This window comes from Thermobia domestica, chromosome 5, assembly GCF_964235325.1.
Source record: "Thermobia domestica chromosome 5, izTheDome1.hap1.1, whole genome shotgun sequence".
Classification (NCBI taxonomy): domain Eukaryota; kingdom Metazoa; phylum Arthropoda; class Insecta; order Zygentoma; family Lepismatidae; genus Thermobia; species Thermobia domestica.
The window spans coordinates 175,351,389-175,366,990 of NC_137458.1; the positions used below are offsets into that span (position 1 = coordinate 175,351,389).

The window sequence follows — 15,602 nt, forward strand, 5'->3', positions numbered from 1 at the left end:
CCCACTTGACTTTAATTTATTTTACAATTATAGTGAAGTGAACTTACTATAAGTAGTGAAATTCCTATAACAAATAGAGTAAAATCTTGGCAACGGAAGAGATGAGAGGATATAATTAACCACTTCAATATTTTACATAGTTATAAATGCAAGCACAAAAGTTTCAATGCAATTCTTTGTGTTAATTTCATTAGTATTGTTACAACTAGAAAATTAATTTAAAAAGATGATTTCAACATGAAAATGCATCAAAGTTTTAATTATCTACAAAATCTACAAAATGATGCAGCGGAGTAGCCTGTACTAGCCAGAATGGAACAAGCACGCGGAAGGAATGAACATTACAGTTAATAGTGCATTAAAACGTTAACTCCAGTGAACAGTGTTTACGCCTATATTTTCGGTTATTCGGCTTTCGTTACCGAGAATACGTGCGCGATAATATCGGTATTCGGTCGTCGCGTAATACGGGCCACATTATTACAATTTAAAAACTATTTTAGTGCTTGTAAAATATAGTGCCACAAGATTTGAAAAGCTTAACATATACGTATCAAATATATGTTTTGTGTGAGTTAATTAATATGCAAGTGACGTAAAAGTGTGCACGCTATATAATAATATTTTGTGTTAAAGGATAAGTATTGTGCATGTATTTGTCTCATTATGTTAGCAGTTTCAGCAGCACAAGAGGTTGGTATTCTTTTTCGCAGAATACATGAAAAGAAATACATATCTCACCAAAGTTCCCCGAATACTGACCGTACGCTGGGTAACCACGAATGGAACAATCAGCTGATTCAACTGAGGTGGAAACAGGAAATAATCACGAACACGGTATATATCAAAAGTCCATGGTTCAAATCCAGAGTTTCACCAGTTTTGTTCTCAGTTGGCTAATGTTTACTTGCGGGTTGGTATCACTTAATCTGTTTTCTTTTATAAATTAGTACAAGGATACTCAGGGATTAAACCCAATACCCTCATAACTTGTCGTTCCCCCACAGGGACTTGAACCCTCATATCACAAATGGTAAAAATATATTATGTATGTATCATCGCTATGCTTACTTGGTCTTGTTTACTGGAAAAGCCTGTTTGGCTTATTATCAGGGCAAGTTTCGAAAACGTTCTGGAAAGCCAGGGAAATCGTGTGAGTAATTGTTCTGTGATTTAATATGAACATATTGTATTTTTTTCTATATTACCCTAGTTGATTAGGGTAAAAATATATTATGTATGTATCATGGTCTTGTTTACTGGAAAAGCCTGTTTGGCTTATTATCAGGGCAAGTTTCAAAAATGTTCTGGAAAACCAGGGATAGCCAGAAAAATCGTGTGAGTAATTTTTGTAGCGTCTTGTTTCCAGGCGATATTCTCACAAACGACTCCGGAGATTTTGTTATATTTCACAAGCAAATATTTCACTAATAACCTCACAATATGACAAATTCATTTGTCTTGAAAAAAATCCTCAAGGGCAGTTTACTCTTTGGGAGTGAATTTTTTCAATTTTTTTCTGAAAAACCACTCAGGCGATTTTGTTCATATTTCATAAATAAATATTTCATTATTAATCCCACAATGTTACGTGTATCACTTCGCGTAAAAAGAAATCCGTAAGGGGTAGTTTACTTTTGAGGTGAGTTTTCTTCGGACGAAGTTTTCCAAAAACTTATAATCATGTTTATATTTTACAAATAAATCCTTCAGTACTAACTGCAGTATAATATTTTGTAAAAAGTTGTTACTTTACCAATATATCATCCTATGGGAAAACTAAGTATTTTCCCGTACGAAAAGAAGCACTTAAAAAAGAAAAAGTTGAAAAATAAAATAAGGCAGTATATGGCCTAAATATCTTAGATGGAAAAAAAAGTGTACTAATGGTTGAGAAAAATGAAGTCATTGAAACTATTGAGTCAGAGATTGAAGAAAAACTTTTAAAAAAGTGTTGTTAAGCTTTATGTATATGTCAAGTTTTGTGTGGCCATTCCCCATTCAGGATGAAGTATGAAGCACTAGTTTTTATATACATTAATAGACAATACAGATCTACCTCTATTGTTAAAGGATAGTTTTATTTTTCATCGTATCCGACCTTCTGATAGGGATTTTGTATAAAAAATATTGTTTTCTTAATTTCTAATTTTCAGCCTTTCTTAATAGAAGTTGATTTTTTAAAAAAGGGAACAAGATCTTTAATTTTGTTGTCAAGAAAAAGTCACGATTTTTTATTTTGCTATTTTGGTAGACAACCTAATGTATTGTTCTTGCTGTTTCGTGGAAGTGGAAAATTTTTAAAATACAGCATTTTTCATGAAAAAAAGGCTCGATATTAGTATTGACCTTGAGAATGGACAGAAGTGAATTTTATTGTAGATACGTAAATTTGCTATGGGGGCATATCAACACTGCGTTAATATTCCTAGTGGTTTTTGTTTCGTCCAAGTTCATTATTTCATCTATTATTGTTCATTCCACCCCATCTTTTGGTATCTTGTATCGTCATATTCATCCTATAATGACGTACGGTATCTTGCAAACTAAGCTAGCTAATAAATTAACGAACTTTACAGACAACCAGTTCATTGACTTCACCCATAGATCGCAGTTTCTTTAAGTATCAATATTTTGAAATGCCTAAAAAGATCAATTGTTTTAAGTGCGAAAATTGTATTGTATACGTAAGAAATAGCCAGAAGAATCGGTGGCTGCGACTGAGCTGGATATCAAACTAGAATCTCCGAGTTACAATAACGATGTGCCAACCACTAAACTAAACCGCTTATTCCCAAACCAACCACATGTTTCACTCTGTGATTGGTATTTGGCTCTTCTTAATTGCTTGTTCTGTACCGCAACTAATATTGTTTGGACAACCAGTTTTATTTACTTATTTTAGGCATATTTCTGAGCATTACCGGCTTGTATAGCCTTAAGCTTTTCAAGTATGAGGAATGGCGTCCCTCATCAAGTACACTATTCGGGAAAGGAGGAATGAAGAAAGGAATGGCGAAGGAAGGTAACGGCCTGGAACCTGTATCCTAGGTATCATCCCGTCATTTGCTTGGTATGAATGAGGAAAACCAGGAAATACTTCACAAAGGTTGACTGGACTGAAAAAGCTGTTAAACCTTTTCAACCAAGTGTTTCCACTGGAAATCGAACCTGATACGGACAGCCAGGGTAATGACCATATCTATGTAGTAATTCAACCATCGTAATTGTTAATAGATGTATAAAAATTGAGTTGTTGAATCACAACAGAAGTTATATAAAACTTGTTTTCTGAATGGCTGAACATACAGGGGTTGGACCAAAAAAAAAATCTAAAAACACTTCATACAGGACACGTAAGTTTGGCCCTCCACTGTACAACACGTGTTGTGGTTGCCGATCGTTTTTTGTTTCAATGTGTCATGTGGACTTTCCTCTTCCGTCAGCAGTAACAGTTCACCTGTAAGTGTAGTGGTGTGAAAGTGGTGCGGTAAAATGGGCGACCTGACAGACTTCCAAAGAGGCATGATCGTTGGTGCCTGTCTGGTTGGAGCTTCAGTGGCAACAGTTTCGAACATTGTGGGGGTATCAAAAGGCACTGTGTCCAATGTCACGAGGACATACACAATTCATGAGCAAACGACGTCTGCAAAGCACAACAGTGGTCGAAAGACAGTCCTGTCAGATAGGGACTGGAGGGCATTAAAACAGATTGTAGCAGCTAAAAAGAAGACCACTGCAATGAAAATTACGTCTGAACTCAATTCCGGCCTACAGAAGCCGGTTTCATCGAAAACAGTGCGACGAGAGCTTCATAAAATGAAAATTCATGGCAGAGCCGCTATCGCCAAACCCCTGATCACAACAGTAAATGCGAAGAGGCGTATCCAGTGGTGCAAGGACCACAAGGCGTGGACTCATGAGCAGTGGAAACACGTAATGTGGTCCGGTGAATCGAGCTTCACCTTGTTTCCAACAACCGGTCGTATTTACGTATGGAGAACACCGTCGCAAGCCTATGATACGGTCTGTCTGCCCCCAACTGTAAAGCATGGGGGTGGTTCTGTTACAGTATGGGCAGTGATATCGTGGTTTTCTGCAAGTCCCATCATAGCTCTGCATGGAATGATCAACGCTAAGGCGTATGAGGCCATTTTGGAGGACCAGGTTCTACCCATGTCCCAAATATTGTCCCCTGATGGTGATGGCATCTACCAAGATGACTTGGCACCCTGTCACGCTGCAAAAACGGTGAAATCATGGTTTGAGGAGCATGACCAGGAGCTATCACACCTCTCCTGGGTCCCACAATCACCAGATCTGAACATCATTGAGCCATTGTGGTCTGAGTTAGAAAGGCGTGTTCGGTCTCATTACCCTCCACCAGCATTCCTTAAGAAACTGGAGCATGTTTTCTAGAAACAATGGTACAAAATTCCACACACCACGATTTAGGAGCTGTATACGTCCATTTCACGTAGGATCCAAGCTGTTTTGGATGCAAAAGGAGGCCTCACACTATACTAGGTATGATTTTCACACTTTTGCAAATGTTTTAGATCTTTTTGTCCAACCCCTGTAATCACAGAAGTGAAAATGTATGACTTTTCTGACTGGGGAATGACAATTTGCTTACCAGCATGATAACCTGGAGGCAATTTCAGTCCAGACCTGAGTTTTTCACTCATTGAATTGTATTTTATACTATATTTTTCAGAGATCAATGATGAGCGCAATTTACGGTCAACTAGTGATTGGTCCACCAGGTAGTGGAAAAACGACTTACTGTAATGGAATGAGTCAGTTCTTAGAGAGCATTGGTAGAAAAGTAGCTGTTGTCAATATTGGTAAGTACGCAAATCAGTGTTGTACTAGTTTCGGAAAGCTTTATCCAAACAACAAACATTTGTCGATACATGTAATAATAAATTTTATTTTACCGTACATTTGTGCGTTTTTTCTTTTTCTTTTTTTACTGCTAGAAAGAGTGGTCGTATACATTTGTGTAAAAGAGAGAAAATAAATACTTACAAATGTATAACAATTTATTAGGATCTTGTTTTACCATATTCCAATAAATTTAGGACCCGTCGAGAAGAAAAAGTAATATTTTCAGTTTCTTTTTACACATTAAGGATAATACCAAATCTATAGAAGATAATTGAGGTGTGTGTGATCTTTAAGAAAAATAGTTCGACTTTTCTTTTAACCCATTAACCCTGAAGAAAAGTTCAAAAAGTTTAGAAGTGAAAATTATGGGTGAAAGAAAAAATAAACGTCGAAAAGTAAAGTTAAATAAAACTTATTATTATTATTATTATTATTATTATTATTATTATTATTATTATTATTATTATTATTATTATTATTATTATTATTATTATAGTATTTAGATATGAGTGAATACAGTTTGCGATATGAAAGCACTTTAAACATTTATGAAACGAATTAGTGTTAAACGTGTTGGAATTACTGGATGATGGTAGTTTTTTTTTTTTTTAACGATCACTAGTTAAATGTAAGTTTCTATTTGTGGACAATGAATATGAGAGCAATGTGGCGGCTAGAGGTTGTATACAAAAAACAGCAGTGGAAGCAAATTTAAGTAAAGGTTTTAAGTTGTGTAATTGTGGGGCAAAAAACAATGCCAATAGTATTATAGAATATTGTGATGAGTGTGAAAATAAAATGAGAATCAGGGACACATTCATAAGTAAATCAAAGCCGAAAACTCTTCAGGTCCCCAATCATGCTTTGGAAACAAAAGACGGTAATGCATCAAAAAAAGTCAACTGTGATTGTAATATCGAAAGTGTAGAAGCATGTTTAAAACTTCTAACAGAAGATATACAGGAACTGAAATCTGAGTTGAATGCACTAAAAAATGAAAACATAGAACTTACTACAAAATTGCTGCAAATCACTAACGTCAGCCTAGTGCAAGGTAAAGAAAGTGAAAACAATCCACAATATATACAAGAATTGTATAGTGATGCTGTGAAAAATAACAGTAAAACAACAGGGGCGGGATAAAACTAGAAATTGGATAACGGTAAAGAAAAAAGACGGCATAAATCGTGCAAAAAAGCAGCAATCATTAGCTACAAATATTGAGGTAACAAATAAGTTTCAGATATTGAGTATTACTACTGAGTTAACATCAGGTCAAAATTTTATGGTGCGCGAGTCAAGAAATGTCATAAACGGTATACCAGTGGAAAATAAATTAAAACCAGTGTTGACGGTAAAGCAAGTTGAAGACTGTGATTCAAAAGTGAAGACCCCAAATTTTCATGTGCAAGGGAATATTTATTTATTTTATTTATTTATTTATTTATTTATTTATTGAACAAATTCCCAGATACAGCATAATTGTGGCATTTTACACGGAAATGTCAACAAGCGGAAAAAAAGAAAAAGAAAAAGAATTAAAAAATAAACAGCAACAGTAACATCAATAGTATTAACAAAGAGTGCACAAGTAATATTATTTAGCCAACACGCGTTTTATTGCTCTTTCAAACACCGGGTAGCTCGAAAAAATGTCCACCTCACTTGTTAGATTATTATAATAGTTGGGTACTTGGTGAAAAAGAGACCTCTGTATAATTGTCAACCTAGGGCGTGCAAGATGGAATAGGTGGGTATTCCGGGTTTTGCGGGAAGGGGCATGTAAGGATAGTTGTTGAATTAGGGTTTCTGATCTTAGGTTCCCATTTACAATCTTACGAAGAAACTTCAAATCAGTTATTTCTGCGTACTTCCGGCGTCTGGATATTAAGATATCGCAAAATTTCCTCCTTAGGTAATATTCGAAGTGCGGGAACACGAAAACGTACTATTGCAATAAAGAAATTGAGAATAGACTCAAGTCCAGAGAGCTGTGCAGGTGCGGCCATGGCCCATATGGGAGAGCAGTATTCGATCTTGGGTGCTATTAGAGTTTTATGGAATGTTAATGATGCCACAGTATGTAGTTCAGTGAATCGGTAAAGAAACCCCAGCATATGCATTGATTTCTTAACTATTGAGATGTGGTTAGAGAACGAGAGTTTCGAATCAAGATAGTCATGGAAGAGGTATAGCTGAAAGAATGAAACGTAGTAGTGCAAATGTGTAAATTGTAGGGATTGTGAAACCAGGCGCAGGACTTAGTGAAATAATTAAACCAGTAACCAATGATAAAGTTATGACAAGAAATATGATACTGTCATTGTGATAGGTGGCGCAAATGTTGCAAAAAATGACTGTGGCGCAAATGTTGCAAAAAATGACTATCGAAGCGTTGTTGAAGTATTAAGAAAAACTTTACCCAACCTAACGCATACAAATGTCATAGTAAGCACTATACCGCACAGACACGACCTTATTGAAGCATCAATTGTGAATAAAGAAGTGCAGAAGACTAATAAAGAAACAATAAAAGTGTGTAAACATTTCAAAAATGTTAAAGTGTTAGATATTAGCAACAGTCCACGGGAGTATCATACCAAACATGGGTTGCATTTCAACGGGACAGGTAAAACAATTTTGGCAGAAAAACCATGCAATCTAGTCAAACAGCAGCCTAAAAGGGATCCTATACCACTAGCATGGCAAGTCTCAGTGGAAAATACGAAAGGTGTAGCTCCTGTAGTACTTGACAGTAGAAATATCACAAACAAGAGCCTTGATGTTCAATTCAACGAAAATGCATGCTCTATTGGTGTAGGGTTAGATTATGTGGATAGAATTAGTTTAGTACAGAGGTCAAATGGTTTAAACCAGAAAGCAGAAGATAGTAGCAAGGTGACAGCAGATTATGATGGCGTTATAGGGTCAGGCTAAATTAGCAGTAACGTTAGTAAAGTTAGTAGTGTTAGTAATCTAAATTATGAAAACAAGTTATTGTATCCACGCACAGAAAACAGTCGAGTAAACGATGTAACTACAGAAAATGGCCAAAAGGTAGAACGACGGAAGAGAACGCGAAAAGTGTTATCCAGTGATTTTTATGGTAGGGGATACCGATACTAATAAATGTTCAAACATTCGTGAAACGATAACAAATTCATAACCAATATTTACGCATCACAGAAAAAACTTAAGCAAGAAACAAAATACTCCACATGTATCGATAGGTAGTATTAATATTTTGCATCAAAATGGTTAAGGTCTCAATAAGGTAAAAATTAACATGCTAGAAGTACTACTTTCCACTGAATTGGATAATATACATGTAATCTGTATAACGGAACATTGGCTAAAATTAGATGAAATAGAATATTATAAAATCCATAACTATACATTAGTAGAGTGGTACTGTAGAACAAATACCCAAAGAGGGGGAGTTGCGATCTACATCAAAACAGGATTAAAGACAAATATATGTAAAAATTTTACTTACCTCAACACCAAAAAAGTCCTGTATAATAGAGTTACCAAAACAAAAACTATTTATCATTTGTATTTACAGAACCCCAAATAGCAATATTAAGGTACTAGTACACAATTTAGATGAGATACTGAAAAAAATAACTACTCCAGGTAATAAAGTAGTAGTTATAGGTGACCAATATTAATTTTTTGTCAAGCGAAATCGATAAAAACGTACAGGTTCTTATTGATTCATACAACTTAACGCCAGTAGTTAGGAAACCCACCAGAATAACACCGACAACAAAAAGCGCAATAGACCAAATGCTTCTAAACAAAGATGTTTTAGAATATTACGTGAAAGTTTTCAATACCGGATACCATGAAGCTCAAATTTTTACCATTCTAAATGTAACCAGTACCAATACTAACAGAATATCGAAAACTATCACTAAAAGAAATTTTAGCGAAGACAATGTGGTTTACTTCAACTATCTCTTAAGCGGCGAAACATGGGAGGATATCTACAAGCAAACTACAGTAGATAAAGCCTGGGAATATTTCCTTAATATATATAGTAATTACTTTAATGCAGTATTCCCGACTACCACTTATAAAATTTACACACATAAGACAAAGTTGTGGATAACTTCAGGAATAAAGAAATCCAGAAAACAACTAGAGAGTTGACACAAAGAGTCAAACAAGAGTTATCGAACCGGGAAATTAATAGCTATTACGCGAATTACAAGCGCATATATAGACGTGTAATAAAAATGGCTAAAAGAATGGAATATGACAAACAAATTGAGCGTTCATAAAATAAATCAAAAAAACTTTGGAAAATAGTAAAAAGTGAAACAAATAGCAAAACATCTTCCAAGAAGATAGGAAACATTGAATTGAATCATGGCGACACTAAAATAACTGACCCAATATTAGTTGCTAATATTATGAACATCTATTTTACTGAAATCGGAAATAAAAGTATAACGGGTACTAAATTCGAAATAAAATCTACGGAAAATAGGATACAAAAAACGATGTTCCTTCAGCCAGTAATACCTAACGAAGTTGCTCAAATAATTTCAAAGCATAAAGTCAAATGGTCTGTTGGTTTTGATAACATCCCAATGGCAATACTGAAGAAAAGTACCGCTTATATAGAGGAACCTTTGACATATCTTATAAATCTTTCCTTTTCATCAGGACAGTTCCCTCAAAAATTAAAGTTAGCACGAATTAAGCCAATTCATTAAAAAGATGATAGGTATAAGGTAGAAAACTATAGACCCACTGCCTTACTTTCGCCCTTCTCAAAAATCATCGAATCAACTATGCAAAAACGTATAGTAAGCTTCTTGGAAAAATATAATACAATAGACATTGCTCAGAATAGTTTCCAACGCAAAAAGTCAACTGAGACAGCAATATTTAATTATCTCGATTATATTCGGGATGCATTAGATGACAGAAAAAAATGTACTGGCATTTTTCTAGACTTAACTAAGGCATTCGACCTTGTTTCGCATCAAATATTCCTCGAAAAACTAAACAATATCGGTGTAAGAGGAGTTGTAAATAAATGGTTCCAAAGCTATTTAGAAGATAGAAATCAAACCGTAGTAATTGATTACACGGATCAGCGGGGTACAGGTTCCAAATATACCTCTGACATCAAACCAATAAAATGCGGGGTGCCACAAGGCTCGATTTTAGGTCCTACTCTCTTTATAATTTTCATCAATGATCTTCCAGCTTACTTAAAAACAGCCAAACCAACCATGTTTGCTGACGATGCAAGTCTAGCTATTACTGAATACACTGACAGTAAAATGAAAGTTAGTATCGAACAAACAATAGAAGAATTAAACTCATGGCTTGAAAATAATAAATTAAAATTAAATACCGATAAAACTACAGTAATAAACTTTCATCACTCTCGAAATACAAATGTAAATAATCCAATCATATCTATTAAAAATAAATTTGTAGATAACGATAGAGCAACGAAATTTCTAGGACTCGGGTAAGTGATACACTAACGTGGGATAAGCACGTATCTGTACTCCAAAAAAAACTTTGTAAAGTGCACTATGCCTTAAAAAGTGTGAAAACATCATTCAACATATCAGCATTAAAAGTAATTTATCATAGTCAGTTTGAGAGTCTACTTACGTATGGAATAGTACACTGGGGAAACGCAGCAGAAAGTAAGACAATTTTTAAGATTCAAAAAAGGGTATTGAGAACAATGAAAGGTACAAAATCAAGAGTATCATTCAAAAGAATATTCTGTGAGCTTAAAATTTTCCCACTGCCTTGCCTTTATATATTACGAAGGCAATCTTTATAAGAAAATACTTGAAACCGTCTCTTAAATGCAACAGTGACATTCATACATAGAATACCAGAAACAAAAGCGATCTTGCAATTTCCATTCATAATACAGCACTTTACCAAAAGGTCCAAAATATACAGGAATACAAATTTATAATAGCTTACCCATCAACATAAGAAACTCAAAATCTGATCAGACAATTCCATTTCAAATCGTCCAGGCAAACCACAATTGGGCCCCATCATAGTCTCAGATTTCATTTATTTTTTTTATATGGGATCTACATGCAATATTATTAGACCCATATTTTTTCTTTTTGCTGAAAAAAAATTTTTCCTTCCAAAATGGCCGCCCTCCTCTCGGATTGCTCGAAAAACTGAAAAACATGTCAAATTAAAAGTTTTGTTGTAGAGAAACGAGTGTACTTAGTAACGTAATCGCAATAGCAGGAAGAGTATAAAGTTGTATGTTTCGGTGGAGGGCCAAAATTCGTCTATTGGTCCAATAGGAATCGCGCAATTTACTCGCAATGTTGCTAACTTTGGTGAATTTTTTGCTAACTTCAAACATTTGTTTTTCTATCCTCACGAGCAATATCAACCATCTGCTTCTAGCATCGAAATCTACTCCATAAGGTCTCTTGAAAATGTAAAGGACTTAGGTTTCTGATTATTACATCCCACGTTATAGCATGATGAAAAGCTGAAAATTTCATTAAGACGCCATGTTTGGACGCCATTTTCTCAAAAAACCCACCTTTTAAAAATCTGAATTTTTTACATGTATTGGAGAAGTACCTAAGTATTTAATATCCGTTAACCGTTCATGCGGCTGCAGCCCCTAACATTCGCAATTAATTATTGAAATTTCGATTTTTGTACTTGCAATGTAAATATTTCCTATGGGCATTTAGGTCCTATACACAAGGCGAATTGAAAGGGAGTAGGAAAATTTTGAGACGTGAATCCTGACATCAAATCCAGTAGAAAAGTTCCTATAAACATGGGTCGAATTCCGCTTCGTTTTCGAGTTACAGGGTTTCAAACTCGGGACCCAAAATCAGTTCGGGACAATAGAAAATGAAATATATATTTCGCGTTAAATCAGAAACTATGTGTTAAAGCTTTGATAAAGTTCAGAAAGTTGATTTGTATCAATATGATAATTTTTACGCGTGTTGCAATTCGGTTGGCAGTGTTGCCAACTTGCTAGAACTTTTATTTGTTTCCAAATGACACTACGTGGATTTTATTTGATATTTGGTATTCATTAATGATTGCAAACATCACATGAAGCACAATGGCGAATAAAAAGTACGTCTGTGTAAGTTGTAATAATAATATTATTAATAATAATAATAAGAAGAAGAAGAAGAAGAAAATATTTTTATTATTGCAAAACCTCTTGTAACTCCACGCATCAAGTTTGAACTTAATCAAGAAGTTCTGCTGCAACCACGAAAAAGTTTATTACGAGATTCGGTGTCGTGAACATCGTCCTAGTTTTCTCTGGAACCATGAAAATTGTTTTCACTGGTAACATGACATTGTAATGCATTAGTTATAGTGTTTGTGTGAGTAACAATGGGGAAGTCCTACAAAGATAAAAGTCCGTTTTCCGGACAGCGGTATATCAGGGTGTCTACTGGTCATGAAAGTCATGAAAGTCATGAAAAAGTAATATATTTTGCATGGTGGTCATGGAAGCCATGAAAATGTCCTTTATTTACCCAACTGGTCATGAAAATCTGAAATCTCAGAGTATATTTTTATACTTCATACTTTTATACCTCATACTGCATGTACTGAAACAGTTGTATCAGGTCAGTAATTGTGAGAATTTCCACCACCAGTTAGTGCTTGCTAACTGGTACTTTACTGTCTTCCTAGCTGCTCCCCATTTCATCTTCTAGTCTCTGTAATATAGTAACAACTTTTTACTGTCCAACTTTCTGATCTGCTATTTCTTTACTTCTAAGAAATGTAAATTGTGTATTTTTTGGGCCTTTAGACTTATGCAAATAATATTATTCGTTTGAGTTTGCAGATTTTAAATTTGATGATCTATTTTTTTTAAAACGAATTTCTTTTATAATTTGTTTTGTCTTTGGGCAGTTCTCTGAGTGCTTAATTTCAGACAAATTTCTGCTAGATGGATAATTATACTCAGAATTAAAACTTCAAATACAGTATAGAGTGATTCACTGGTTAAGAGCAGGCCCGTATTTAGGTAAGTGCTATTCTGTGCTCGAGCACAAGGCGGCAGAATTTTAGATTCTTTCTTTAAGATTCACAATAAGTTATATTTAAGACTAGCAACCCGCATAGTTCCGATGCACCACTGATGGTAGGGGTTTATTATTACTAATGGTAAATTTTTATCGCTATGGTCATGAAAATTTGAACAAAAAGGTCATGAAAAGTCATGAAAAAGTCATGAATTTATTTTCTGGTATTCCAGTAGACACCCTGTGTATTGTACAAATATACGGTATCCTCTTGCTTACTATAGATATCAGTACGGAGCATACGTTATCCGTATGCTACATAGGCACTGCCCTTAGGTGTTACATCATGCCGTTGCAGGATGTCTGACATCTAACAGTTTTCCGTATATCACATGCATATACTTATGTTATTTTCGTCAGCTATATGTTATATACGTCCATTTGTATGTGAGATCCTGACCGCCTACATTGTTTTATACAGAAAGTACATATAGATGGAACACTTATACAGAAAGTATTATAAAACATGCGTTTTCAGTTATACGTCTGCTGTACGTTGTTCAAAAATTACAGGAATTGTGCATGTAACCTATCTCTTTAAGTGCGCCACCTACAATTTTTTTCTCACTGTATTACAGTAAGGGCCGTATTAAATGTGTTGATGATTCTAAAAGGCATAAGATAATTGTGTACAGAAAGAATTTTTGACAAACATTTTATCTTGCGGTAAAATATATGTATTGCGTACAGCGCGTCTGCCAAAACGTAGTATTAGGAGAGAATGATTATTCGTGTAAAGGGTGCTTTGAATATTTACCGTGAACAACGTGAATGTGTGTGACATATTGGTGTGAATGGTGATCACGAAAGATGTAAATATGAAATTATGCGCCAGCAGGATAAAGAATTTGTTCCTCTAAATGTAAATTTGGAAACCATTAACCAGACAGTTAACATGCTAAACATGAATGTCCTCCCATTAAAACGGCCGTTATCGGTGAAACCGAGACTACGGTGAAGGATTAACATCTCAAAATTTTTCATACTGCCTTTCGCCTTGTGTACAGGACACTAATAATCATCCTCCCCTAATAGTACGTTTGGGCTGACACGCTGTACGCAATCCATATATTTTACCGCAAGGTAATTTTTTTTTGTCTAGAATTCTTTCTGTGCATAATCATCTTACGGCTTTTAGCATAATCAACACGTTTAATAGGTCCTTACTCTAATAGGACTTCCCCATTGTTATTCACACAAACGCTTAACTAGTGCACTACAATGTCATGCTACCGTTGTAAACAATTTTAATGGTTCCAAAGAACACTAGGACGATGTTCACGACACCGAATCACACAAACTATTAATAACGCACAAGATAAAACCTTTTAATGAAATACATGTAAGTTTTCGAAAACAGTAGTGATGTGAGGGAAAATTGTGCTTCGTGTGATGTTTGCAATCATTAATGAATACCAAATATCAAATAAAATCCACGTAGTGTCATTTGGAAACAAATAAAAGTCCTCAAGTTGGCAACACTGCCAACCGAATTGCAACACACGTAAAAATTATCATATTGATATAAATCAACTTTCTGAACTTTATCAAAGCTTTAACACATAATTTCTGATTTAACGCGAAATATATATTTTATTTTCTATTGTCCCGAACTGATTTTGGGTCCCGAGTTTGAAACCCTGTAACTCGAAAACGAAGCGGAATTCGACCCATGTTTATAGGAACTTTTCTACTGGATTTGATGTCAGGATTCACGTCTCAAAATTTTCCTACTCCCTTTCAATTCGCCTTGTGTATAGGACCTAAATGCCCATAGGAAATATTTACATTGCAAGTACAAAAATCGAAATTTCAATAATTAATTGCGAATGTTAGGGGCTGCAGCCGCATGAACGGTTAACGGATATTAAATACTTAGGTACTTCTCCAATGCATGTAAAAAATTCAGATTTTTAAAAGGTGGGTTTTTTGAGAAAATGGCGTCCAAACATGGCGTCTTAATGAAATTTTCAGCTTTTCATCATGCTATAACGTGGGATGTAATAATCAGAAACCTAAGTCCTTTACATTTTCAAGAGACCTTATGGAGTAGATTTCGATGCTAGAAGCAGATGGTTGATATTGCTCGTGAGGACAGAAAAACAAATGTTTGAAGTTAGCAAAAAATTCACCAAAGTTAGCAACATTGCGAGTAAATTGCGCGATTCCTATTGGACCAATAGACGAATTTTGGCCCTCCACCGAAACATACAACTTTATACTCTTCCTGCTATTGCGATTATGGTACTAAATATACTCGTTTGTCTACAATAAAAGTTTTAATTTGACATGTTTTTCAGTTTTTCGAGCAATCCGAGAGGAGGGCGGCCATTTTGGAAGGCTGTATATCGAAGGAAAAAATTTTTTCAGCAAAAAGAAAAAATATGGGTCTAATAATTTTGTATGTAGTTTCTTATTTTAAAAAATAAGCTAAATCTGAGACAGTCGTGTGGACCACCCTGGACGATTTGAAATGGAATCACTCATCACCTTTTTAAACAAAGACTAACAAAGTACCTACAAGAACACTGCTTTTATACTGTCACGGAATTTTATGAACATGCTGAAGGTAGAAACTTGTAGTTGTATGAATCAATAGGAAGGTATTTATGTTATTAT

General features: G+C 34.8%; 1 protein-coding gene across 1 annotated transcript in view; it reads left to right on the forward strand.

Annotated features, from left to right (window-relative positions):
- Window positions 1-4,717: 4,717 nt before the first annotated feature.
- The window catches only part of LOC145686294 (GPN-loop GTPase 2), a 39,864-nt gene continuing 28,979 nt past the window's right edge, over window positions 4,718-15,602 (forward strand). The window contains exon 1 of the mRNA XM_081759430.1: window positions 4,718-4,847. Within this exon, the coding sequence (XP_081615556.1) occupies window positions 4,724-4,847 (124 nt within the window). The 5' untranslated portion in view covers window positions 4,718-4,723. The remainder of the gene's footprint in view (window positions 4,848-15,602) is intronic.